This window comes from Phacochoerus africanus, chromosome 4 (genome assembly GCF_016906955.1).
Source record: "Phacochoerus africanus isolate WHEZ1 chromosome 4, ROS_Pafr_v1, whole genome shotgun sequence".
NCBI lineage: Eukaryota > Metazoa > Chordata > Mammalia > Artiodactyla > Suidae > Phacochoerus > Phacochoerus africanus.
This window is the reverse complement of record NC_062547.1, coordinates 13,430,713-13,457,504: the sequence shown is the minus strand read 5'-3', so window position 1 is coordinate 13,457,504 and position 26,792 is coordinate 13,430,713. Positions and strand designations below refer to the sequence as shown.

The 26,792-nt window shown below is 50.4% G+C and overlaps 1 protein-coding gene across 1 annotated transcript; it reads right to left on the bottom strand.

Annotated features, from left to right (window-relative positions):
- Nucleotides 1-1,464: 1,464 nt before the first annotated feature.
- SLC43A3 (solute carrier family 43 member 3) lies at nucleotides 1,465-25,585 on the bottom strand. The gene is made up of 13 exons (XM_047775699.1): nucleotides 25,411-25,585; nucleotides 24,020-24,388; nucleotides 23,426-23,555; nucleotides 21,435-21,481; nucleotides 17,822-17,898; nucleotides 17,534-17,626; nucleotides 14,934-15,073; nucleotides 12,110-12,207; nucleotides 10,415-10,588; nucleotides 10,083-10,202; nucleotides 4,820-5,012; nucleotides 3,845-3,968; nucleotides 1,465-2,570 (listed from the first exon to the last, which is right to left on the bottom strand). Exons 2-13 carry the CDS (start codon nucleotides 24,201-24,203, stop codon nucleotides 2,469-2,471), a joined length of 1,482 nt encoding a protein of 493 aa, XP_047631655.1. The 5' UTR covers nucleotides 24,204-24,388; nucleotides 25,411-25,585; the 3' UTR covers nucleotides 1,465-2,468.
- Between the last annotated feature and the right edge of the window lie 1,207 nt (nucleotides 25,586-26,792).

The following is a 26,792-nucleotide window of genomic DNA, read 5'->3' as shown; positions in this document are numbered from 1 at the left end:
CGACAGCAACACAGGATCCGAGCCAGGATCCAAGCAAGCACTGGTCCCTGGGTCGGGTGAGACCCAGAGGAGGAGGTGGTCATGAGAGGACACAGGTGCCAGGGTGACCAAGGCCCAGGAACTCAGCTGCTGGAGAGCCCAGTGAAAGGTTGTCAGAGATGAGCCCAGCGGACCAGGCACATTTCCCTGCAGAGATGGTGGTGGGTGAGGGTGGGGGGCCCAGTGCAGAGGAATCGGTGTGCTCCCGGATGCCAGATAAGAAACATGGGTCCACAGGGACGAATTCTGTGTCCTCAGAGGTGGGAGGTGAAGAGGGTGGGGGAGAGGGTGGGATCCCATGGCTCACAGCCTGGACTGCTGGGGTGCAATCTAGGTTCTGTCCTATGAACAACAGGGAGCCACTGAAAGCTTTTAAGCAAGATAATCATTAGTGGAGTTCCCACAGTGGAAACGAATCCAACTAGTAACCACGAGGTTGTGGGTTCAATCCCTGGTCTTGTTCAGTGGGTTAAGGATCCAGCGTTGCCATGAGCTGTGGTATAGGTCGCAGACGCAGCTCAGATCGGATGTTGCTGTGGCTGTGGCCTAGGCTGGGAGCTGTAGCTCTGATTTGACCCCTAGCCTGGGAACCTCCATATGCTGTGGTACAGCCCTAAAAATCAAAAAAAAAGATAACCATTAGTGCTCCAGCATCTGTCTTCAGACCCAGGTCTAGGCTCCTGGAACTTACACCCTCAGCAGCTCACAGAAGAGCTGGCTTCAGACCCTTGTGCATCTTTGAATCCTAGAACAGTGCCTGATGCATTGTCGTGGCTCAATAAACATTTCTTGAATGAACGAATCTGCCTGCCAGTCCCTCTCCCTCAGTCTTCTCCTGGCTCAGACGAAATGAGACACCTGGTCCAATGCTCCTGTCTTAACAGCCCCCCCATCTCTCACCTTCTCCCCTTAGGTACCAATTTCTTCTCCAGTCATGAGCCAATAAAGGAACAAAGTCCCCCCGCGCCCCCCCCCACTGACTTCCACCACGTGCTAGACAGCAGAAATGACTTCCAAATGTCACAACTGTCCTCAGGGATGGACACGACGAACTGCTCTTTGCAGTTGAGGACGTGATTCAAAGCGGTTAAGGGTCTGTCCCCAGACCCACGCCGGACTTTCTGACTCCATCCAGTGCTTCCAGCTGAGGGGGCAGAGGGTGGCGGTGGGGGTGGGGTAGAGAGGAAGAAGAGGAGACCCAGGGAGGGACTGTTGAGAGCCACATCCTGGGACCGGGGGTGCTGGATCCTGGTCTGAGGGCTCGGCTCCTACCCCGTCCCCAGGTCCAGCTACCACACGCGGCAGGAGGCTACAGCCACTCCTCCACCCCACCCCTGTCCCGGTCCCCAGGCTGAGACGAAGCGGGGGGTGGGGGGGGGACACACAGGCAAGCACACAACAGCCCCAAACCTAGAGAGGCAGAGCAGCAGTTGCCTTAGGCAGAAAGGCTTTATTTTTCTAATAAAATCATTTAATATATAATTCAATGTATTATAAAATTATTCCCCAAAGGACATTTTTACATAAAGCCCAAGTAAATAATCATCCCCCTTCTTAAAGAGGAAAACATCGCCAAAACGCTTCCTCCAACATCCTTTGGTCAAGCAGGTCAGCTGGTTCCAAGGCCCCTCCTGTGGCCTCTTTGTCACTGTTCTCAAAACCTAGAACATGAGCTCCAGAAAGAAGCTACAACTCCAAACCCCTCTCCTTTCACAGATAGGAAAACCAATGCTCGGCGAGGAGATGGGTCTGCTCAAGGTCATCCAGCGTCTCTGGTGGAGCTGGGACCCTGGGGGCCCAGGGACCCCCACCGCACCCCACCGGCTCCTCTTCTTCCCCGGGCTCAGCTCCATGCTCTACCTGAGGGAGAGCTGGGTGCCTCTGCTGAAGGCCGGGTGGCAAAGCTGAGGCCATGACGACCTCACTCTTTACTGGAGACTTACGTGGCAGCACAGGGCCCAGGCATGTACAGGCTTTAGGGACAAAGAGGCCTGGAGACGCAGGGGACACACCTCCTTCCCAGGACATCGGCCCGCCTCGGGCCAAGCATCTGCCAACACCTTGTGTTGTTATTCTGAAACTAAGAACTTCTGCTTGCCATGGCTTTTTTGTTTTTTGGATTTTGTTTGTTTGTTTGTTTTTTGGCTGCCTCCACAGCATGAGGAAGTTCCCTGGCCAGGGGCTGATGTGCGCCACAGCAGTGGCAATGCCGGATCCTTAACCTGCTGAGCCACCAGGGAACTCCCTGCCTTTGCTTCTTGTCGAGCTGGTAGAAAGTCTTGGCGGACAGTTAAATACATCTTTTGATTTTTAGAAAAATGGCTCCTGAATACAAGTAACCTGGGTGGGTGAAGTCTTCCTAGATACGGGCTCCTCAAGGCTGGAGGAAGACTACACATCCTTGGGGCTAAAAAGGGAGAGCTTCTGAACTAGGCGACCTCCTGGGGCCTGTCTTGCCGCCGGCACTCCCGGTGTACCAGGAAGGGGTGGACGAACGTCAGAAGAGTGAGAAGCACCAGCATCACATTCACCTGGAGAGAGAGGACGAGGTGAGGCCAAGTCCACCCCAACCGAGGGGCCAGAATTCTGCCTGGTTTATCCTCTGTCCACTTAGCCCTGACCGTGCCCTTTAGGATGGCCTTCTGGTTATCCTTCCTCCTGCCCCATAGAGCAGAGTGGGGAGAAATATTATGCCAATTTCACAGATGAAGAAAAAGAAGCCCAGAGAACATTCAGTGATCTGCTCAGAACACAGGGGAAGTTGGTGGAGGCACCAGCTAGAACACACTTTTTTTTTTTTTTTTTGGCTGTGCCTGTAGCACATGGAAGTTCCCACGCCGGGGAATGCAACCTGCTGCACAATGCTGGATCCCTTAACTACCTGGCCACCAGGAAACTCCTAGAACGCATGATTTAGGGTTATCTGATATCACAAACAAGTCATTCTCCTCAGGTTTTTAGTTCAGCTTCTGAATTCCTAAGACACGAAACCCAAATCTTGAAGCCTCAGTCTCTTCAATCTGCAAAAAGCTGGAGACTAGAGTTCCCGTTGCAGCTCAGTGGAAACAAATCTGACTAGTATCCCTGAGGACACGGGTTCGATCCTTGACCTCACTCAGTGGGTTAAGGATCCGGCATTGCCATGAGCTGTGATGTAGGTCACAGACCTGGCTTGGATCTGGCATTGCTGTGGCTGTGGTGTAGGCCAGCGGCTACAGCTCCGATTCGACCTCTAGCCTGGGAACCTCCATATGCCGCGAGTGTGGCCCTAAAGAGACCAAAAAAAAGGAGACTCATGCCCACCTCCCAGGGCTGGGCCAGTGAGCATCCCCTCCACCCCACCCCACCCCTTTGTGTGGGGATCTAGGACTGAGAGTACGGGGCTCCCACCATCTGGACCAACTGTGGAAACCAACACAGGTTGTAGCCCTAAGGCCAGGGCCAAGGCCTGCCCATGCTCACCACAGGCAGGAAATCTTTGAAGTCTTAGGTTTTATTTGAAATGTGATAATTTTGCATTCTCCTCCAGAGTATGTCTACCTGTTTCCACACACATAACCTATTTTCTTCCCAAATCTCTGAATAACATGGCCCTCCGGGAAGCTGTGCCACATGAACCCTTTGGCGTCAGGGACGCCCAGCACAAGGCAGGGGACTTCCACTGACCCCAGTTTGAGAAGAACAAGGATGTGCCCATGTGCAGAAGAAATGCTCCTGCAGGGACCACACCCAGGTTTGGGGGCGCCCCTCCTGGGGATGACAGGCAAGGTCTAAGGCAAGGTCACCCCTCCCCACAATTACTCACGTAGAATGGGTCATTCTTGAGGGGCCCTTTGCTGAGGGTGAAGATGGGGAACTGGAGCAGAGACACGACAGCCGACAAGGCCATCACCAGCCCAAAAAGCTTCCCAAAGTGCTCGGAAGGGAACCTGGAGAGAGAAGCACATGAGGTCCCAGTGAGCTTTGGGGTCCCTCCATGCAGGGACCCGGCTTTGGTGGGCCTTGATCAGCACCCCCCATTCCCCTGACTAAACCTTCCTTCACCCTCCCACGCAGCCCTCCTTCCCCTCTGCTTAGGCTTTTAAACCACAGAGCACAGAGAGGGCACTGGGCTCCACCCTGGGAAAACAGCAAGGACCCAGACACAGGTGTGTCCCAGGAAGCTTTGAGGAAGACACACAAATAAATCGCTACATGCCAGATGATACATGCATGATCAGAGGAAGCAAGAACAGAGTGCCAAGGGCACAAAGAAAGAGGAGTTCCTGCTGTGGCACAGAGGGATCAGTGGCATCTCTGCAGCACCAGGACACAGGCTCGATCCCCAGGGGGCTCAGTGGGTTAAAAGATCTGGTGTTGCTTGTAGTATAGCATCGGATGCAACTGAAGCTTGGATCTGAACCCTAGCCCAAGAATTCCACGTGCCACAGGGCGGCCAAAAAAGAAATAGTAAAAAAAAAAAAAAAGTGCCACATTAAAAAAAAAAGAAAGAAAGATGCTTTCTTTCTACTCTTTCCTGGGAGAGATGGAACAGAAATGGGCCTTGGAGGTTGAATAGGAGTTCACCAGTAGATAACAGAGGGGAGGAGACACGAAAGCTCAGGTATGTGAACACCCTGTCCCTCCCACCAGCCTCCACCTCCTCCACAGCTGCTCCCAGACCCTTCGCCTCCTCTGACCACCTCCAGCTCATCCTCACCTCCTGCTCCTTTGCCCCCAGCACACCTCTGTTTGCCCCGAGGGTGCCTCCTGTCTGGTTACGCACACCAAGCCCACTTACGCGAGGGTGAGGAAGGCAGCGTTGCCCCCGTAGAGAAAGGAGCGGCTGACCACCTGCAGGATGAAGGTGACGTACTGCAGGGGGAGGACGGGGACTGAGGCACAGAGGGCGAAGCCCAGGCACAGCAGGGACGTCAGAGCCAGCGAAGGCACCGCCGAGGACAAGGCCACCACCGAGGCCGAGGCCGGGGACCCTAGTCCAAAGAAAAGAGGAGAGGCTGCTGACAGGCCCGCAGGGACGTCATCTGGAACCCCTTCTCCACATGTCCCAACTCCAGTCCATCCATAAATGCTGATGATGCACCTCCTGAATGAATATCATTCACATGTCCCCGGTCCTCCCCATCCCCATGGGCTCATCCTAACTGTAGGCCACCATCTGTCACTCAGAGGTTACCATGGAGGCCCCTCAACCCTCAGCCAGACAACTCAGGTAAAGGGCTGCAAAGACCCACAGCAGCATCGGCAGAGGAACGTGGCATCAACTACGCTGCAGCCACATTAGCAGAGAACTGGGCAGGGGCCCAAGGCCTGAAAACCCAGCTGTGCAAGCTCAGGCAGTTACACAGAAAGAAAACCGCAGGACGGGGTGTGCGGGACTGTCTTCTATCCAAGGAAGAGAAAACTGGAGATACAGACAGAGCCTGTCTTTACGGACAAAAGAAAAATACAAATAATCACCTAAGGAAAGAGGAGAAAAAAGGCGGACAGGACACAGAAGGAAACTAAACTTCTTTGACTGTATCTTGTTTCACGGTTTTGCCTTCAGAAAAACATCCGTGTTTGCTACGTAAACGTTTTTCAAATAAAATTGAAATAATAGGAGGAAAACAAGCAAAGCAATTCCCAGAAAAAAATCCAACAAGATGAAAACAATGAACAAAACTTTATATCACGTTGGTGACTCTTAAAATACAGGAATTTGACTGACAGCTCATATGAGCTGGATTCTCAGGAGAATGGAAGGAAGGAAGCAGGGGGAGGGAAGGAGGGAGCAAGAGCAGTCATAGTGTTAGTAAGAGTATTAATGTTGTTGAAACAGTAATTACACATAAAATATATTTTTAAAACACTACTTATAGGAGTTTCCGTTGTGGCGCAACGGAAATGAATCCAACTAGGAATCACAACGTTGCGAGTTTGATCCCTGGCCTAGCTCAGTGGGTTAAGGATCCGGCATTGCCATGAGCTGTGGTATAGGTGGCAGAGGCAGCTCGGACCCTGTGTGGCTGTGGCTGTGGTGTAGGCCGGCAACTGTAGCTCCAATTAGACCCCCTAGCCTGGGAACCTCCATATGCTGCAAGTGCAGCCCTAAAAGGCAAAAAATAAAAATTAAAAAAAAACCCACTATATATATATATATATTCACGCATGCACACATACATGTGTATATAGGATACAGTGTATGTATATATAGCATATATATTAATATAGTGTATATATATATAATATTTTAGGAACCATGATTTTCAGAAGTGATACAAAGGTGGAAATCAAGAAAGTAAAATTTGAACTAAAATATCAGTATTTTAATATATTCTTTTATCCCAAAAATTATGTACATCTTACCTCCATCTAAGGACTAAAAGCAATGACAACCTAGGAGTATTAGAAAGCCTGGCATCTTGCATAGTTCCCATCGAGGCTCAGCAGAAACAAAGTGACTAGGATCCATGATGCATGCAGGTTCGATCCCTGGCCTCGCTCAGCGGGTTAAAGATCTGGTGTTGCCGTGAGCTGTGGTGTAGATCACAGATGCAGCTCGGGATCCTGTGTTGCTGTGGCTGTGGTGCAGGCCAGAAGCTGTAGCTCCAATTCGGCCCCTAGCCTGGGATCCTCCACATGCTGCGGGTGTAGCCCTAAAAAGCAAAAGAAAAGGAAAGGAAAGAAAAGAAAAGAAAAACAAGAAAGCCTGGCATCTTGCAATCTTTAAATACCATTTCCCATTTAAAGGGACCCAGGAGTCTTTGGAGAAATGGCTCATTTCAGGTCTGGGTCAGGAAATGTACCCAAGGAAATGGACCCAGACATGTTGTGCCAGAAAGGAAGACACTCTCTAAAATTCACGAGATTATTTGTAAAGGACACAGATACTGGATCGGGAAAGTTCCCAGTGTCCAAAGAATGGACAATCTGAGCATCCAGAAGAATCAGAAATGGATTGAAACTCATCAAGTATATTTTTTTGGTTTGTTTTTAAGGGCCGCATCTGCAGCTTGTGGAAATTCCCACATCGAATGGGAGCTGCAGCTGCCAGCCTACATCACAGCCATGGCAACATGCCAGATCTGAGCTGTGTCTACACCCTACATACACCACAGCTCAGGACAACACTGAATCCTTAACCCACGGAGCAGGGTCAGGGATGGAACCTTCGTCTTCACGGACACTAGTTGGTTTCGTTATCACTGAGCCACAATGGGAACTCCTGAAACACATCAAATATATTTTAAAAGAGAAACTAAGGGAGGTCCTGCTGTGGCGCAGTGGGTTAAGAATCTGACTGCTCAGGTCGCTGCAGAGGCACAGTGGGTTAAGGATCCGGCATTGCTGCGGCTGTGGCATAGGTTGTAGCTGCAGCTCAGATTCGATCCCTGGCCCAAGAATTTCTAAACGCCATGGGTATGGCCATAAAATTAAAAAAAGAAAGGAAAGAAAGAAAAAATAAAAAAGAAAAGAAACTATGAGTACCATCTTACTTTTCTGAAATTCATAAATAGAGACAAAACCATGCATTTATTTCGGAGTATCAAAATAGTTAATAAGGAAAGTGTTGCTTTCTAGAGGAAGTTTGGGTATTAAAAGCAGAAGGAAAGATAAAAAAATCACCCTTTTGCAACCCTAATAAAATAATGGGTCTGGGCATCAATCACCAATAGCTGCTAAAATCACAGCTGATGGGAAACTATAATGGGTGGATCAGACTGACAATGTCTGAACCCATTGATCAATCTTAGCATCGTAAGAACAAGACAGCCAATACCAAGGGCCTGCTGATGAGAGCTCACAGGAAGCCCACGGTTCCACCTCTGAATTATCCCTGCCAAAAAATATTAAACCGAGTCTCCGCAAGCCTCCAATCTGCCTGTTTACAGGAAAGACCCAATCCAAGAAACATTTTTAAATGACATGAAAAGGATGCCAAGTCCAAAATGTGGGAATCTGACAGGACAAATAACTCAGTTCCTTCAATAAATAAACAACAAGAAGAAAAAAGGGGGGGAGGGGGGGAGAGACAGAGAATTAAAAATACAGAAAAGCCACATCCATACATTGCATGGACCCTGTACAGATCCTCACTTGAACAAACCAATTATAAAAAGACAGAGTTGAGACAATGAAGGAAATCTGAAAATGACTACACAGTGAGATGACACTAAGAAATTACTGGGGGTGGTTTTAGGTGTGGTAACACTATGAGGGGAATGTTTCTTTTTTTTCGTCTTTTTCTTTTTGTCTTTTGTCTTTTTGAGGACTGCACCCGTGGCATGTGGAGGTTCCCAGACTAAGGGTCTAATCAGAGCTGTAGCTGCTGGCCTACACCACAGCCACAGCAACACCAGATCCGACCAGCGTCGGTGACCTACACCACAGCTCAGGGCAATGCCGGATCCTTAACCCACTGAGCAAGGCCAGGGATCGAACCCAGAACCTCATGGTTCCTAGTTGGATTCGTTTCTGCTGCGCCACATGGGAGGGGGGGAGATGTTTCAATAAAAGAGGTCTTATTTGTTGGAGCTACAAACTGAAGTATTTACAGATGAAATGACTTGATGTCTGAGATTTGTTTTAAAATATATCTAGCAGGAAACTAATATATGGCACAAACGAACCTATCTATAGAAAAGTAACAAACTCAGGGACATGGAGACTTGTGGTTTCCAAGGAAGGGAGGGAGTGGGATGGACTGGGAGTCAGGGGTTGATAGATGCAAACTATTGCATTTGGAGTGGATAAGCGATGAGATCCTACCGTGTGGCACAGGGAACTATAGCTAATCATTTGTGATGGAACAGGATGGAAAATAATGTGAGAAAAAGAATGTACATATATGTGTAACTGGGTCACTTTGCTGTACAGCAGAAATTGACAGAACATTGTAAATTAAGTATAAAAAAGAAAATTCCAGGAGTTCCCGTCGTGGCGCAGTGGTTAACGAATCCGACTAGGAACCATGAGGTTGCGGGTTCGGTCCCTGCCCTTGCTCAGTGGGTTAACGATCCAGCGTTGCCGTGAGCTGTGGTGTAGGTTGCAGACGAGGCTCGGATCCCGCGTTGCTGTGGCTCTGGCGTAGACCGGTGGCTACAGCTCCGATTCAACCCCTAGCCTGGGAACCTCCATATGCCGCGGGAGCGGCCCAAGAAATAGCAACAACAACAACAGTAACAACAACAACAAAAGACAAAAAGACAAAAAAAAATTCTAAAAAAAAAAAAGAAAATTCCAGCAGGGGTAGAAGCAGCAGCTCAGGGAGATGGGGACTGGGAGAGATGAAATGACAGGGGTAAAGGAGAAATGTTGCTATCCACTTTTACCTCCCCACCGCTGAGCCCTGCAGGGTAAATAAAACACCTTGGCACCCCCATTCCTCCATTCTTGTCCAAGGATCATGTCCAAGTTCCTTGGCATGAATGACACTGCCTGCCCCTTCCCTTCTGTCTATCTCTCCAGCCCCCTTCCTACCACTGCTCTGTGCCCTGGCCAGCCCGCACCACTTTCTGGGATTCCTCCAATTCCTCAGGACTTCACTCTCCCCTTCACCACCTGGACCCCACTTATATTCCTGGACCACTCACCCAGAGCCCTCCTCTTCATCTTCCCACTTCTTACTCATCCTTTAGGTCTCGGCTTAGATGCCACTTCCTCCAGGAAGCCTTCCCATCCTCACCCAGAACAGGTTATGTGCCCCTCTTTGTGTTCCCATAGCTCCTTGCAGGTTTACTTCATGGACTGTAAAACTGACGACTTGTGTTTCCCCATTCTCTAGACAGAGAACAGCTCGAGAACAAGGATATTTCTGTCTTATCCACTATTGAATCTGAAACAACGGTTGGCACAACCTTGGCACTTAGTGACGAGTGGCTGACTGGCTGGCTGGCTGGCTGACTGGATGGTGGATGGATGAATGGGTGATGGATGGATGGATGATGGCCAGGTGATGGATGACGAATTCATGAATGAACAAATGCAAGTAGACAGGGATTAAGAAGAAAAGAGACGATGGGCAGGGAAGTGTACAAAGATTGCTCCTCTCCTGGTCTCACCTTTCCTTCTTGCTTCCTTCTGGTACTTCTGTTTAAGCCGATCCATGAGGAGCCCATTCCAGGGGGCACACAGAACTCCAAAGAACTGAGTGATGGCAAAGGCATTTGTGTAGGTGCTGACTGCAGAGGGCAGAGAGGGGTTGAGTGGTAGGTACTTTCCAAGACAGCCTTACAGGAAAGCACTGCCCCACCCTGCCCTTCCCCTGCCTGACCCTCCTCCCCACACCCCTGCTCAGATCTTCCTCCGGAGCACACAGCCCTCCTGGGCTTAGCACCTCACCGCACGCTTCCAAGTCCCCAGAGAGGAGCTGCCTCCCAGCCTCGCCACATACCAAGTGCCTTGTCCCCACGGGCCAAGATGGTCAGCAGGGAGTTGAAGGTGCCAATGAAGAGGTAGTGCCACAGCTGTATCACAGACAGCCACACAAGGTGCCAACCATAGCGCCGAGAGAAAACACAGCTCCAGAAAGAGCGGGGTTCCTGCGGCTGCCCCGGTCCTGAGATCTCTGATGTCAAGAGGGAGAGACGAGCAATTATAATTAAATTGGGGGGGGAGGGGCAATGGGCTGGGCAAGAGTGGAGAGGTCTTAATGAGACAGCCTGAGGTCCAAGTCACCTGCTCTTCTCATCTCCCCAAACTCACCCAGCATGCCCTCCAACTGGCATGGCCCTGCCTCTAGTGCATCATCCTGGCCCTTTGCCCTTGAATGACCCCCACCCCATGTTCTTTGCCTGCTGAAATCTGATCTGTCACAGCTCGGACTCAGTGCCACTTCTAGTACTAACAATTCTCCGACCTTTCTCAGCCAGGAGAAAGGACAAAGAAAGAAGAGAAAGGACAAAGCAGAGGAGAAAACGAGAGATGAAATGAGGGTTCATGGCAGAACTAATATTATTTCAGCTGCTCTACATCCCCTCCCTTTCCTTCTTTCTTTTCTTTCTTTTCTTTCTTTTTTTTGCTACACCCAAGGCATACAGAAAGTCCTGGGCCAGGGATTGAACCCGAGTCACAGCAGCGACCTGAGCTGCAGCAGTGACAACACCAGATCCTTAACCTGCTGAGCTACCAGGGAACTCCTCCCCTCCCTTACTTTAGGTACCAGGATCCTGAGGCTCTTTCCCTGCCCCGTCCTCATAGTCCAGATGGGACTGTGAATTAAGTATTCCATGGAGTTCCTGTGGTGGCTCAGCGGTAACAAACCCGACTAGTATCCATGAAGACACAGGTTCGATCCCTGGCCTCACTCAGTGGGTTAAGGATCTGGCGTTGCCATGAGCTGTCTTGTAGGTCACAGACCCAGCTCGGCTTTGGCGTTGCCATGGCTGTGGCGTAGGACAACAGCTACAGCTCCAATTGGACCCCTAGCCTGGAAACTTCCATACACCACAGGTGTGGCCCTAAAAAGACACACACAAAAAAAGTATTCTGTTCCTCACCCCAGGCTGACCAATTTGATGGTTCTCCTGGAGACAGAGACTGGCTGTGACTTTAGACCGGGCCCCCCCAGAGGTAGCCTGGTTCTACTCCTCCTGGATGGAGGCTGGCAAGTTCATTTTTCTCTCAATTTTGTCAGCTTCCCAGAATCTTATTCTTTCTACCTTAGCCAGCAGTGGTTCGTGCTGTTTATAACCAAAGACCCAAAACAGACAGAGGAGAGAGAGGAGGCAGCGATGGAGATGGGACAATGAGAGGACAGATGCAGGGGACCTGCAGAAATGGGGACAAATAAACCAGACTTAGGGCCAAGGAGGGGGAGAGAGGAAAGACAAAATGACGGAAGACTGACGCTGGGGGAAAGGCGTGTAATGAGAAAGAAAAGGGGGACAAAGAGGAGACGCGAGGCAAACCCGTTGCCCCTCTTTGGACCCCTTATAAACTGAGGGGGTTGAGAAGATCCTCCAAGTTCCTTCTCTACCTGGCCTTTCCTGATTTTGAGTCCTGGGAAAGTTCTGGAGATGAGGGACCAGGTCAGCCACAGGGGGAGGCCAGGTTCTGGAGGGGAAACGGACTAAGCAGCAGGGCTCACCTTCCTTTGGTGAAAGGGACTCCTTGGACTGGGGCTCCAGCTTTTGGGACTCAGTTGCTGTCTTCCCTTCCTCTCTGGGGCCATCCCTAGAGCAGAGGCTGTGGAAACAGAAGCCATGTCAGCCGAACCCAAGGGCCATGAGCTGGGCCTGGCATTCAGTCTTGGGGGAACAGTACATTTCACTGTATGCAGCAGTCACCTTTGCACAACCCCAGCACCTGGTATCAGTACAGACCCCTTGAATCAAGAATATCTGGGTATGGAGTTCCCGTTGTGGCTCAGGGGAAACGAATCCGACTAGTAACCACGAGGTTGTGGGTTCGGTCCCTGTCCTTGCTCAGTGGGTTAATGATCCAGCGTTGCCGTGAGCTGTGGTGTAGGTTGCAGACGCGGCTCGGATCCCGTGTTGCTGTGGCTCTGGCGTAGGCCGGTGGCTACAGCTCCGATTCAACCCCTAGCCTGGGAACCTCCATATGCCGCGGGAGCAGCCCAAGAAATAGCAACAACAACAACAACAAGACAAAAGACAAAAAAGACAAAAAAAAAAAAGAATATCTGGGTGTGGAGTACCCGTTGTGGCTCAGGGGAAACGAATCCGACTAGTAACCACGAGGTTGTGGGTTCAATCCCTGGCCCCGCTCAGTGGGTTAGGATCCAGTGTTGCCGTGAGCTGTGGTGTAGGTCGCAGACGCGGCTTGGATCTATCTGGCATTGCTGTGGCTGTGGTGCAGGCCTGCAGCTGTAGCTCCAATCAGACCCCTAGCCTGGGAACCTCCATGTGCCGTGAGTTTGGTCCTGAAAAAAAAAAAAAAAAAAGAGTATCTGGATGTGGGAAAGAGGCTCCCATATTTATTTTTAAAAAGATTTCCGGAGTTCCCATAGTGGCGCAGTGGTTAACGAATCCGACTAGGAACCATGAGGTTGAGGGTTCGATCCCTGCCCTTGCTCAGTGGGTTAAGGATCCGGCGTTGCCGTGAGCTGTGGTGTGAGTTGCAGATGCGGCTCGGATCCCACGTTGCTGTGGCTCTGGCACAGACCAGCAGCTACAGCTCCGATTCGACCCCTAGCCTGGGAACCTCCATATGCCGCAGGAAAGAAGAAAATGGCAAAAAGACCAAAAAAAAAAAAAAGATTTTCAAGTAATCCTAGCAATTCTAATAGGCAGAACCACTGAAGTGTGGAAGAATACGACAGGCCTGGGTTCAAATCCCAGCTCTGCCTCTTTCTGGCTGCGGCAACACGGCTCAGACCCAACTCTTCTCCTTTTTTTTTTTCTTTTTTTGTCTTTTTAGTTCCCAGGCTAGGGGTCAAATCAGGGTTACAGCTGCTGGTATATACCACAGCCACAGCAATGTGGGATCCCAGCCACATCTGCGAGCTACACCACAGTTCGCAACACCTCCAGATACCTAACCCACTGAACAAGGCCAGGGATCGAACCCACATCCTCAGAGAGACAACACTGGGTCCTTAACACACTGAGCCATACTGGGAACTCCTTTTGTGGCTGCACCAAAGGAATGCAGAAGTTCCTGAGCCAGGGATCAAACCTGCGCCACAGCAGTGACAACGCCGTATCCTTAACCCACTGAGCCATCAGGGAACTCCTGATCTAACTCTTCTGAGCCTCATTTTTCTCACTTGGAAAATGGAAATAAAGACATGTGTCTGAGGATTACTGTGAAATGAAATCAGCACACAGGGCTGGCAAACTTTGAGTGAGTGGCAAACAAAGGCCCGCCCTCTACTGCTTGTGATGACTAGCTGCAAAAATAGTCCCATTTCTTCACCTCCTCTGTGTTCTACCCTTTACAACAGAACCCTGCGGCTCTATCTCCCCACCCTCTGACTCTGGGCTGGCCTCGTGAGCTGCTTCAGCCAAGATAATCCAGCAGAAGTGATGTTGTGCTGGAGTTCCCGCTGTGGCACAACAGGATTGGAGGCTTCTTGGGAGTGCTGGGACACAGGTTTGATCCACGGCCCGGCACAGTGGGTTAAGGATCCAGCATGGCCACAGCTGCAGTCTAGGTCGCAACTGCAGTTCAGATCTGATCCCCGGCCTGGGAACTCCATATGCCATGGGGCAGCCAAAAGAAAAAAAAGAGAAGTGATGTTGTGCCAATTCCAAGACTAAACCTGAAGAATCTTGTGCATTTCTGCATTCTCTTAGAATCCTGGCATCACCAGGTGAAGCCGCCCGAGCTAGCCTACTGGAGGATGAGAGCCACATGACCCAGATACCCCTGCCACTCCAGAGGACCAGACAAATGCCCTGTGAGTGAGGCCATCCTAGACCAGCCAGCCCCCGCCTAGCCCACCAGATGACCAGAGGCACAAAGAAGCCCAGTCAAGATCATCCAAGTAGGTCCCCAGTCAGTAGAATGAGCCAGCTACCCACAGACCTGTAGGCTCAGAAAGCTCACAAGGAGATGAAGAGAAAGGAAGGATAAAGTCAGTGCAACAGCCACACTGATGGCAGCATTATTCACAATATCCAAAAGGTGGAAGCAGACCAAGTATCCAACCGTACATGAAGAGTCCAAGGAAATGTGGTACCTACATACAATGGAACATTATTCAGCCTAAAAAAAGAAAGCGATTCTGGTGTTCCCATAAATAATAAATGCTTGACGTTTTAAGCCATGGAATTTTTGGGGTGATTTGTTACACAGCAATTGCTAACTGATACACCCCTCGTCTGGTCCTCCTCTCCTGGGACAGGTTTTTCCAGCCCTATGGAAAGCATGACTGTTCCATCCCCGGCTTCCTACTCCAGCTCAGATGAGGGGCTCTGGCCACACCATCACTGGTCCACAGGCCTTACCCATAGTTGTAGTTGGGGGGCAGCGGGTAAGGGATGTGACCCCGGGGCATCAGGAGGAAAGTACGCCCAACATGCCAGGCACTGCAGACCGAGATGAAGATGAAGGAGGACCTGAGATCAACGTCCCATTCATAAAGGAGCTGCAGAGAAAGGAGGGAAGAGGTCAGTGTAACAGCCACGTTAGTGGCAGCATCATTCACAACATCCAAAAGGTAGAAGCATGGAGTGCGCGTTGTGGCGCAGTGGAAACAAATCCGACTAGGAACCATGAGGTTGAGAGTTTGATCCCTGGCCTTGCTCAGTGGGTTAAGGATCCAGCGTTGCCATGAGCTGTGGTGTAGGTCACAGGCGCGGCTCAGATCCTGCATTGCAGTAGCTGTGGTGTAGGCCGGCTGCTGTAGCTCTGATTGGACCCTTAGCCTGGGAACCTCCATATGCCACAGGTGTGGCCCTAAAAAGCAAAATAAATAAATAAATAAATAAATAAAAATTAAAAATCGTTTCAATTCTCACTTAAAATAAAAAATAAAAAATGAAAAAAAATTGATCTATATTAAAAAAAAAAACAAAATTGGAAGCAGACCAAGTATCCATCCATAGATGAATGGACCAAGGACATGTGGTACCTACATACAATGGGACATCATTCAGCCTTAAAAAAGAAAGAAATTCTGGAGTTCCCATTGTGGCTCAGCAGGTTAAGAACTCAACTAGTATCCATGAGGATGCGGGTTCAATCCCTGGCCTCACTCAGTGGGTTAAGGATGCAGTGTTGCCGCAATCTTCGGTATAGGTCACTGATGTGGCTCAGATCTGGGTATTGCTGTGGCTGTGGCGTAGACCGGCACGTACAGCTCCAATCCAACCCCTAGGCTGGAAACTTCCATGTGTCGCAGATGAAGCCATAAAAAGAGAAAAAAAAAAAAAAAAAAGGAAAAATATTCTGGGAGTTCCTGTCATGGCTCAGAGGGTTAAGAACCCAATGTTATCTCTGTAAGGATCTGGGTTCCATCCCTGACCACGCTCAGTGGGTTAAGGATCAGGCGTTGCCATGGCTGTGGAGTAGGCCACACTGCAGCTCCTGTTTGACCCCTGGCCCAAGAACTTCCATATGCCATAGGGGCATCCTTAAAAAAAAAAGAAAGAAAGAAAAAAAAGAAATTCTGACACCTGCTCCAACATCAATGAACTTTGAGGACATTATACTAAATGAAACAACCTGGTCACAGAAAGACAAATGCTATATGATCCCACTTACATGAGGAACCTGCCGTAGCCGGATTCACAGAAATAGAAAGTAAAATGGGTGGGTGCCAGGGTCTGGAGGAGGCGGGGGGTGAGGGGTGGAGGACTGGGGAGTTATCTTTTAAGGGGCACAGAGCTTCAGCTTTACAGGGTTGAGAAAGGTTCTGGAGATGGATGTGATGATGGCTACAAAACGAAAGCTTAATGCCACTGAACGTTCGCTGCAGGTGTGGCCCTAAAAAGACAAAATTAAAAAAAACAACAACAACTAAGAACTCCTGCTCCTGCTCTGTCCTCACTCTCCTCTCAACTCTGAGAGATAAAGGAAGGCATTTCTGGGGGAGAGGGGAGAGCATGAAAAACAGCTCTTGCATCAAGGGTACAAAGGCTTGACTAAGTGCCCCAGGGTCTAACCACTGGGTGACCCTCCAAAGCCAAGGTGCTTGTGGGACTAAGCTAGTCTCATATCTGGGTAGTGACTCCCAGAGAGCCTCTTCTCTTCCCCCAGGGCCACAGACTGTGCCAGCTGCCTCTGGCCCAGCACAAAGCCCGGAGGGAAGTCACAGGCTGGACATCTAGGGGCACCAAGGACCCATAATGTTCCACTCCTTTTGCCCAGTCATCCTTAGAGTGTTGGCTTTTGTTCTCCAGCTTGTTGCCGCATGATCACAGCATGGCTGCCACAACCCCAGGATCACACCCTCCCACCACAACATTCAAAGAGGAAGGGTGGGAAGAAGGATCAAGGAGGAAGGCTTTCCTTTTGCTCTGCTCTCACTTTCCATCAGCGAAAGGCAATGTCCCCTGAAGTCTTCCAGTATCTCATTAAGAAGGACTGCCCAAGATGACCACCTCTACCCACCAAGCAGGATTCATCCCCTCGGCTGAGCACATCACTGCCCAGATGAAACTGTTAGCAATGAGGGTGGAATGCCCATTGCGTGGGCCACTCTTAGCACTGGCAACAGCCCATCACCCTAATCCCCTTTAGGAGAGCTGGAGTGGACTCTGTGTCTGCCCCTATTGTCACCCCCGGCCACCTCCTACTCCCTTGTCCAAACCGGAAGCTCACGGGTGCATACTACCCCACTCCAAAGACTCCCAGCCTCTGCCCACCAGCCCCAAGCACATCATAGCTGTGTCTTCCCTTAGCCTCTGCCCCAAACTCCAAGGTCAATATAAAGGAGCTTAATCATTACAAGTTTAGCCTCTAGAACTGGACAGGCCTGGGTTAAGGTTAAAGTCATGTTTACTGCAGGAGGATGGATGGAGAGAAATCATACAAAGTTCACAAGACAAGCGTCTGGCCTATACATATAAGTGTTCAATAAATGTTGGCTATTGCTATTTTTCACCTTAATGATAAGGAAGACCGCTGAGGAAGAGTCAAAAGCTCCGTTATAGAGGGTGATGATGGTGGAGCGGTGTCTGCCAAAGAGGTTCCCAACCTGGAGAACACATGACCAGATCATGTATTTATTCGTGAAATAAGCATCTCCCCATGTCCCCAGGCCCTCATACCCAGACCCACCCTCCAACCCAGAAGCGACCACCCTGGCTTGGGCCAATCCCATTTGAAGCAACCAATGCTGAAAAGTGCTTCTCCTTCCCCGCACCCCCCACCCCCAGCCTCCTGCTCACACCTGCAGGTTGGTGATGAGAAACAGGATTCCTCCAACGGTGAGCATGGGCATGGCCAGGAAGAGCAGCATGGCTGAGTCTGGAACAATCAAAGTCAGAGGTGGGGTGGTACACGGTGCAGCCCAAACGTGGAGCCCCAAACTCTGGCCCCCACCTGCTTCAATTCCCCCACAATCCTGGGCCCCTGTTCCTGGCAGCCTCCCATCATCCTTCAAGGATCTTAGGGTACTGGTCCCTCGCAAGCCCCTGCGAAGTCACCCTCTTTCCCACCAAAGATGATCCTTGGTCGGTGGCAGGCTGGAGGTTGACAGAGAGAGGCAGGACTCCAGCCAAGCCACCACCCCCTTCCCTCACCAAACCACAAACAGTCCCTCCATTTATCTTTGACACCGTGGGGGACAGAGGGCTGGATTCAGCCTCCAAGCCCAGCCTATAACTCACTGCACTGAGCTGGATTCTGAATCTGTGACTCAGTCATCTCATCTGATAAATGGGAATAAGCATCCCTACTCTTCCTGCTTCACTAGATGCTGTGAGATCTGAGTGAGAAAACGGCAGTGGACTATCGTTCCTTTCCTTTGTTCATTAGACTTTGAGTATCTCCTTTGTGGCACTGGAAAAGCAGGATGAAAAAAGGATACTTCCTGCTCTAGAAAAGACTGACATGCAAAAATCATTCCAGGAGTTCCTGTCGTGGCTCAGCAGTAACAAACCCAACTGGTATCCATGAGGGACGTGGGTTTGATCCATGGCTTCACTCAGTGGGTTAAGGGTCGGGTGTTGCTGTGAGCTGTAGCGTAGGTCACAGATGTGGCTCAGATCCCCTGTTGCTAGGGCTGTGTTGCTTGCAGGCCAGCAGCTGCAGCTCCAATTCAACCCGTTGCCTGAGAACTTCCATATGCCATGGGTGCAGCCCTAAAAGGACAGAAAAAAAAAAAAAAAAAAAAAGCATTCCAAAGGGTCTGGAAAGTGTTGCGTAACAGCTGAAAAACTAAAAACAACTCAAGTGTCAAGGGCCAGGGGAGCCCTTCATAACTTAGCCCATTTGCCAAAATGTTTCTAAGTTGACTCACTTTTACCCAAAAGAAATCTATCATTTTTAAAGGGAACTTTATAGCACTAGCATAAATGAAAAGCAACTTGTGTTGCTTGTTGTGAATAAGAAGTAACTGTAAAAATAAATACGATGAACACTGTCATTAAATGGTATCTGGATGCAGTTACCGGTCAAATCCCCAAACCCACTCTTGCCACAGTGTTAAAATATCCCAGCCCCACATCAAGACTTTGGGGCACGAAATCAGAGAACTGAAATAGAAATAAAAAGGGAATAACTTCTCCACTAGGTGATTTGATGTTAATAAAGCCACGTGTATACTTCCAAATAATATTCTCCAAAGAAATTCTTGTTCTAGTAATTACTGTCCTATACCTTGAGAAGCACAGTAAACTTTCACATTTTAGAGTCTCCACATTATTGCTATTATTTTTTTGCTTTTTAGGGCTACAACCCCGGCATATGGAGGTTCCCAGGCTAGGGGTCTGATCGGAGCTATAGCTGCTGGCCTGTGCCACAGCCACAGCAACACAGGATCCAAGCCGCGTCTGCGACCTACACCACAGCTCACAGCAATGCTGGGTCCTCAACCCACTGAGCAAGGCCAGGGATCGAACCCACAACCTCATGGTTCCTAGTTGGATTCGTTTCCATTGTGCCAGGATGGGAACTCCAAGAGTCTCCACGCTCGTTGCCATTCAATTTCTGTCTCTGTAAAAGGCACCTCTCTCTGCATGCACTAAAGGTTGGTTGAGATTCTTTTGACAATAGCACCACTGTGGTCTCAACATGTTTTCCAAAACCAAAAAGCCCTGTTTTATTTATGCGAGAAGGGAAAATTAGTGCTCCAATGATTCATGAATGTGAGTCAAACATTCCCAGCCATCACCTCCACATTCAGCCGCTTGAAAATCTTGCTTAGGCTATTAGGTAAAAAGAAGCTGGTTTGGGAGTTCCCGTCGTGGCGCAGTGGTTAATGAATCCGACTAGGAACCATGAGGTTGCGGGTTCGGTCCCTGCCCTTGCTCAGTGGGTTATCGATCCAGCGTTGCTGTGAGCTGTGATGTAGGTTGCAGACGCGGCTCGGATCCCGCGTTGCTGTGGCCTTGGCGTAGGCCAGTGGCCACAGCTCCGATTCGACCCCTAGCCTGGGAACCTCCATATGCCGCGGGAGCGGCCCAAGAAATAGCAAAAAGCCAAAAAAAAAAAAAAAAGAAGCTGGTTTGATGAGGATGGTGGTTTGCAAGCACTGGCTCAAGGCACCAGGCTATCTCACGAGTTCTGCTTGAACAAAGACCCTCAGTCAGCCTCTGTTCACTGAGCACAAATGGAGATAACCAGCTTTAGCACAAAGAAGACACACAGGAAAATTAGGTACTTTTATTTCCTAACTGCCAAACTTGAGTCGTGATCTGATTCCAGGGAGGGATAATGGAAGGCATCTCTTGTCCTTTATAACCAAGAGGCTAGCAAAGGGCACAGCCAGGGGTCCTGGACCACTTGCCACTAACTTGCTCCATGAACCTGGGCAAGTCTTTGCAAGGGGGTCTCTCTCTGACCTAAGTTTTGACCCCTACCTAATGGAGGAGGTGGGGAATAAACCAAACTAGAATTCCCAGATTTGGGAATTTTATACACTTATAGACCAGTAAAGTTTGAAAAGGAAAAAAAAAAAAAAATGGTGACTACATGAGTTCTCGCTGTGGCATAAAAGGATTGGCAGCATCTCTGGAGCACTGGGATACAAGGTGATCCCCTGCCTGGCATAGCAAGTTAAGGATCCTTAAGGACCAGGTGCTGCCGCAGTTGCAGCAAAAGTCTCAACTGCAGCTCGGAACTGATCCCTGGCTGGGAACTCCGAATGTCACAGGATGGCCAAAAAATAAAAAAAAAAATATGACTACAACATGCTGTCAATTTTTATATTGCTAAGTCGGGATATTTTCAAAAACTATCATTCATTTCATGTTAAAGAAAGAGGACAGTTTAGGAGTTCCCATCGTGGCACAGTGGTTAACGAATCCGACTAGGAACCATGAGGTTGTGGGTTCGATCCCTGCCCTTGCTCAGTGGGTTAAGGATCTGGCGTTGCTGTGAGTTGTGATGTGAGTTGTGAGTTGTGAGTTGTGGTGTAGGTTGCAGACTCGGCTTGGATCCCGTGTTGCTGTGGCTCTGGTGTAGGCCAGCGGCTACAGCTCCGATTAGACCCCTAGCCTGGGAACCTCCACATGCCACGGGACGTGGCCCTAGAAAAGGAAAAAAGTCAAAAAAAAAAAAAAAAGAAAAATGACAGTTTAATACATACAAGAGGAAGGACATGATTCTTTTGAATAAATTCGCTCTGAAGCAGTGTCGCCAATGTCCTTACTCCTTGTATTTTTCACTAGACTAAACTTTTTATAGACCAGCAATAATAACTCTCTCAAGGATGCTTTCCAGCTCTCAAAGTCTGGGGCTCTCTGAATTGCTGCAAGGGTCAGGGTGTTCTGCCCATCACTTTCTGCACCTGTCCCACCCACCAGGTGCCCCCGAGCCCGGCCCCTCCCAAGAGCACTCACCTGCAGAGGTGAAGGCTATGATGAGTGTGGCACTGGTGTAGAGAAATCTGAAACACAAAACGGGAGATGAAGAATGTTGCTAAGAGAGAAACCTGGAGGGGCAGGGATCGTGGAGCCAATGCACTTCCACCTAAGAGTTCCAACAGGTTAAGAAGAAAGCAGTTAGTACCTGGTCTACAAATTATAACCCTGAGTTCTAACTCCTCATTGCTGTGTGACCTCAGGCAAGGTACTGCCCTTCTCTGGGCCTCAGCAGCCTTTTCTATAAAAAGAGATGATTGGACTGATTTCAACCCCAACCTTAAAGTTCTAGGATGCTATGATTTCAGGAGCACAATCCCAAAGTTATAGGGACCTCTTAGAAGTTTGGGGGTCTTGTGAGGCAAACTTCTCTTAGAAGATTGGGGGTGCTGGAGTTCCCAGTGTGACTCAGCAGTAACGAACCCGACTCGTATCCACGAGGCTGTGGGTTTGATCCCTGGCATTGCCTTGAGCTATGGTACAGGTCACAGACGCAGCTCGGATCCCAAGTTGCTGTGACTGTGGTGTAGCCGGCAGCTGCAGAAGTTTGGGGGTCTTATAAGGCATGGGGTAATAAAAGCAATGCTTAAGTATGATTTTCTCATTTATAATAAGAAATATATACTTAGTCCTTGTCCCCAGTCCCTCACACAGGGCTCCTAAAAACCTTGCCAATTTCTATGCCATAAGAGCACTAGGAGCATCTTTTCTTCTAATGTGGTGACTCTGGATGGGTCCCGGATGGGGGCTGCTCACCAGCAACACTGGTCATAATTAGACACTTGGAATTTTCAGCCCACTCCCACCCCACTTCTCTGGAGAGGGGAGAGGAACTGGAAATGGAGTTAATAATTCATCATGCCTACATAAGGAAGCCTCTATAAAATCCCAATAGTGTGGAGGTTGGAGAGCTTCCAGCTTGATAAACACAGCCATGGACCAGAAGGGTGCTGCACCCTAACTCTGCACAATCGAAGCTCCTGAGCTTAGGACCCTTCCTGACCTGGCCCTATGTGGCTCTTCATTTGTATCCTTTATCATAGCCTTTGTTGTTGTTGTTGTTGTTGTTTTTTAGCTGCGCCCACAGCATGCACAAGTTCCCGAGCCACGGGTCCAACCCACACCACACCACCTCAGTGACCTGAGCTGACGCAGTTACACTGCCAGATCCTTAGCCTGCTGCACCACAAGGGAATGCTCAGACTGAGTTTTTACGCACTAAAGGCTGGAGAAGAGGGAGGGGACACAGAGAAGAGGAGGAGGAGACAGGAAACCAAAATCCAAGAGAGACAGAGACAGTCATCACACACCCAAAGGCTTACAGAGCAAAGGACTTGCTTTCCTGCCAGGCTACTTCCTGGCCCAGCCACCTTCCAAATCCCCTGACAACTAACTTCCCGCATGCCGTCCCACAGCGCCTGCTCTGAGTCCTATCAGTCCCTAGCAGGCCACCGCTTGATGCCCAGCCTGGCCAGCTGCAGTGGCACCCTGTGTGAGCCAGCAAGTCCTATACCCCCATGGTCTCCCTGCCATCCGAGGGAACCTGAAACCCCACCAATGGAGACACCCAGGACCCTAAGTATCTCAGGAGTGATGGGGGGAGGGTGGGAAGGGGGGGTGACAAGGGTAACGATGAAGCCTGAGTCATTTGGGTATCACCTGACAAGGTCAAGGGTCTCCAGGGGAAGGAAGAAAGTGGCAACTCTAGGCTTTGCTCATTTCATAATCCTGGCCCCAGCCAGCCCTCCCAGGAAGTAGGCCTGGGCTCAGTGCAACACATCATACACAGAACAGAGGAAGGAGGCGAGGAAAGGGGAAGTAGGCATGTGGGAAGAGGGCAGGTCAAGACAGAGTCTACACACGGGGCAGCTTAAAACAAAGCTGCCCAGCTGCCTGGCCTGGGTCTCCCTCCCAACAAAGCCGTGAGACTTCCTCTTGGCCAGCCCTGCTCAGATCCCCTTGGGACCTACATGGCTAGGAGGCGGGTCACGGTGGTCTTGAAACGGTCAAAGATGAAGCCGGTGGGGAATGTCATGAAGTTGTTCATGAAAGAGGCCACAGTGAAGATGAGTGAGAACTGTTCGTCCTGGGCGCTGCAGTCTGGAAGAGAGAAGCGCAGGTCTCAAGAGCCCAGGATGGGTGGGCTGATCCCCCCTCCATCCCCCGCCCTCCTGCCAGGTTAGGGTTAGGGTTAGGGTTAGGGTTAGGGTCTGGAAGAGAGAAGCACAGGTCTCAAGAGCCCAGGATGGGCGGGCTGATCCCCCCTCCATCCCCCGCCCTCCTGCCAGGTCTAGGGCCGCCTCTTCTTCCTTGGACAGCTTGCCAGGTGGAAAGTTCTCCCTTAGGTGAGGTGACACGTGACTGCCCCCCATTACCTCTGGTCGGGGGGCTGGTACTTCCCTCCCCAGGCCCCTCCAAGGCCACGGCGGAGGGTGGGAGAGGCTTTCCCCTCACCATAGAAAGGCTGGCAGGGAGGGCAGAGGGGGGAAGTTCTTCCTACCCCTTCTCACTCCCCCGACCTGGGAACCAGACTCAACTTCCCAGAGATGTCCTTGCTCCCTTACCAGCTGGCCCTGTGGCGTTGCCCATGAGCGTGGCATTCGGTTCACACAGGCTCTCAAAGTAATGTTCTGTTTTGAAGACGAACACCAGGGATGCCCAGCCGAAGAGGACACCCGCAAAGCCGATGCATTCCAGCAGCCCCGTCAGCAGAGTGGCCATCCGAAGGGGCAGGCTCGCACCCTGCATGGTTCCAGGTGGAGCTGACCCTCAAATCCCAAGGGCGGTCTCCTGGGCTGACCACAGGCGCTGCAAAGCCTGGCGTTCCAGCACTTGGAAAATCCCTTTGGCAGGCCCTCTGTTCAGGAAGCTCTCTGGCTGTTCTGGCTGTTCCAGGCTTGGGCAAAACCCATCAATGGGCGATTCTCTGGATCCTATAAAGTAAGGCAGAGGCTGCTGGGTACAGGAGGCTTGAGGGAAAGGCAGAGGTGTACAAAGCGTTCTCTGTACGATAAAGAGGCCAGCGGTTAGAAACAGCCAAAAACAGCTGCAAAGGCCTCTCTATCCCACAACTGGCAACAGGTGGGAAAGCAGAGACAGAGCCCCAATTCAGGAGACATCCGCTAAAATAATAGCAGCAATTCTGAACCAGGAACAGGGGATGGGAGACTTGACACATGTCCTCACAATATCCTGGCAAAGTGGGTGTTTTCTTATCTTCAATTGACCGACAAAAGGCTCAACTTCCCCAGGTCACATGGGGCAGTCACGTTGCAGGCCAGTCTAATGCTAAAAACATCCCTACCTCTCAACACGATCCTGCCTGACCCTCGGCTGGGACTCCCCCAGTCTCCCATTTCCCCGCCGCCCCCCTCACACCACCATCTGCCGGGAAAGCGCCCAGAAGCCGCTCACCCCCACCCCGCTCTCCCTCCGGCACGTGCTCTGAGATCCTTGGGGCAGAAGCTCCCCCCCACCCCCGCCCCCGGTCGCCTGCCCTCAGGGCGTCATCACTCCCCGGCCCCGGGACCTCGCCGCCTCCAGCCCTGCGCCGCAAGCTACTCGCCTGCCTGGCTCCGAGCTCTCCGGGATGCGGGTTTCCGCGCCTTTGAAGATTTGGATTCGCGCCTCCCGCCGCCCCTCCCAGTCCCTCCACGCCCCCAGCAGTCCCGGAAGGGCCGGGGTGAGCGGGGCGGCGCCTGGCAGGTCCTCCACCTCCCGCTCGCCATCATTTCCTTCTTCTCCGAGCCTCACAGTCTTACGCTCTTTTTGACCACGCCCTGGAATCCTCCCTCTTCCACTCGGGTGGACCTCGCCGGCGTGCACCTCCTGATCCCCTTTCCGCTTCTCTTCTTCTCTGCGCCTTCTCCCTCCCCTGACCGAGATCGTTTCAATCCCGTTGCTCACACTGGCAACGGGAAAGGTCACGCACTCACAGCACACACGGACGGCTTACCTGCGGACACGGGGACACACACGCGGACGCTGTATTCCTTGTGCTCTGCGTTGACCACGTGGGTGGGCAAAGAACACGTTTTCCCCTATTTGTGCAGACAGAAGATGTTGCCTGGCATTTCAGGAAACAAAGAATGTTGCCTGCCACTTCTGTACCTTGCAGCCTACCAGACAGTGTGCCCCGAGGGAAATTCAGGAGGGAGAAAAACAGGAAACGCCCCCGCCCTGGATAGTTAAGATGCCTATCTAGGAATAACTTCAAAGACCTCAGATTCTTGCCTTTTCTCATACTTAGAAAACTACAGTCATGAACTTGTCTGCTTTTGCGATTAGCAGTAATCTTTTCCTGCTCGACTGCATGGATTTTTATTTTTATTTTTTTCCAGCAAAACCTCCTAGATATCCTGGCTCCTGCCTTTACCTCTTGGGAGTATTCCCCAGAATATCTAAGAGGCTGTGTCCCAAGCTATAGTCCTCAGTAAGTTCCCCGGATAAAACATACCTGGCAACTTGGAGGCCATGCAGGATTTTTTTTTTCCCCCCACTGACAGCAGCTTTCCAGAAACCATCCCCTTGAAGCAGTATCCTGCTTTTTCACCACCAAGGACCTCTTTGATTGCTCCCTGCCTCACCCCCAGCCCAGGTTCTGAAAGAGTCTACCCGCCAGACTTTGTTGATTAAGTATTCATTCATGGCTCCATTTTTTATTAATCAAAGACATATATAATTGCCCGTCGGAGCTTGTGATCAGCATGAGATAGCCAGCTGAACCAGCTGCGCTGCTATCATTCCGAGCCCAGTGCAAGTGAGTTCAGTGGCCATTTCCTCCCAGCCCCGCTTAGAAAGCTGAATTGGAGGGAGAGCTTCTTGCATATTTAGAGTAGTCTACAAACTCCCAAGCCTAGCCTCCTGGTTTCCCCTGCAGCCCAGGGACTCAAAAGATTCTAAGCCCACCCTTCTTTTTAATGAGAAAGAAATAAAAGATTAGGACAGTGGAAAGCCAGAACCAGAGAGTATTTTCCAGATCTCTACTAAAACACGGAGGATAAAGAAAGGTAACCACCCAAAGACAGGTTCTATACCCAGGTGCTCACTAGGTACATAGCCCCAAGCAAGCCCTTTGACTGCCCCACCTGTAAGATGAGGCCTGCAGCACCTTAATTATCTTAATTATAATTAGAAATATGAGCTGGGTTGATGAAGTCCCTGCAAGTATGTTAGTCAGTAGCCAGACTGCTTAAGAATAGCACTAGGTTCTCCAGGGTCCAGATACATAGAGTCAGAGAAGCAGCCTTGGGAGGAGATTTCAGAGCAACTTCACTCTACATGTGCTCTTAACATGCCCACGAACTTCTAACTGGTTAAGGATCCATTGTTGTCACT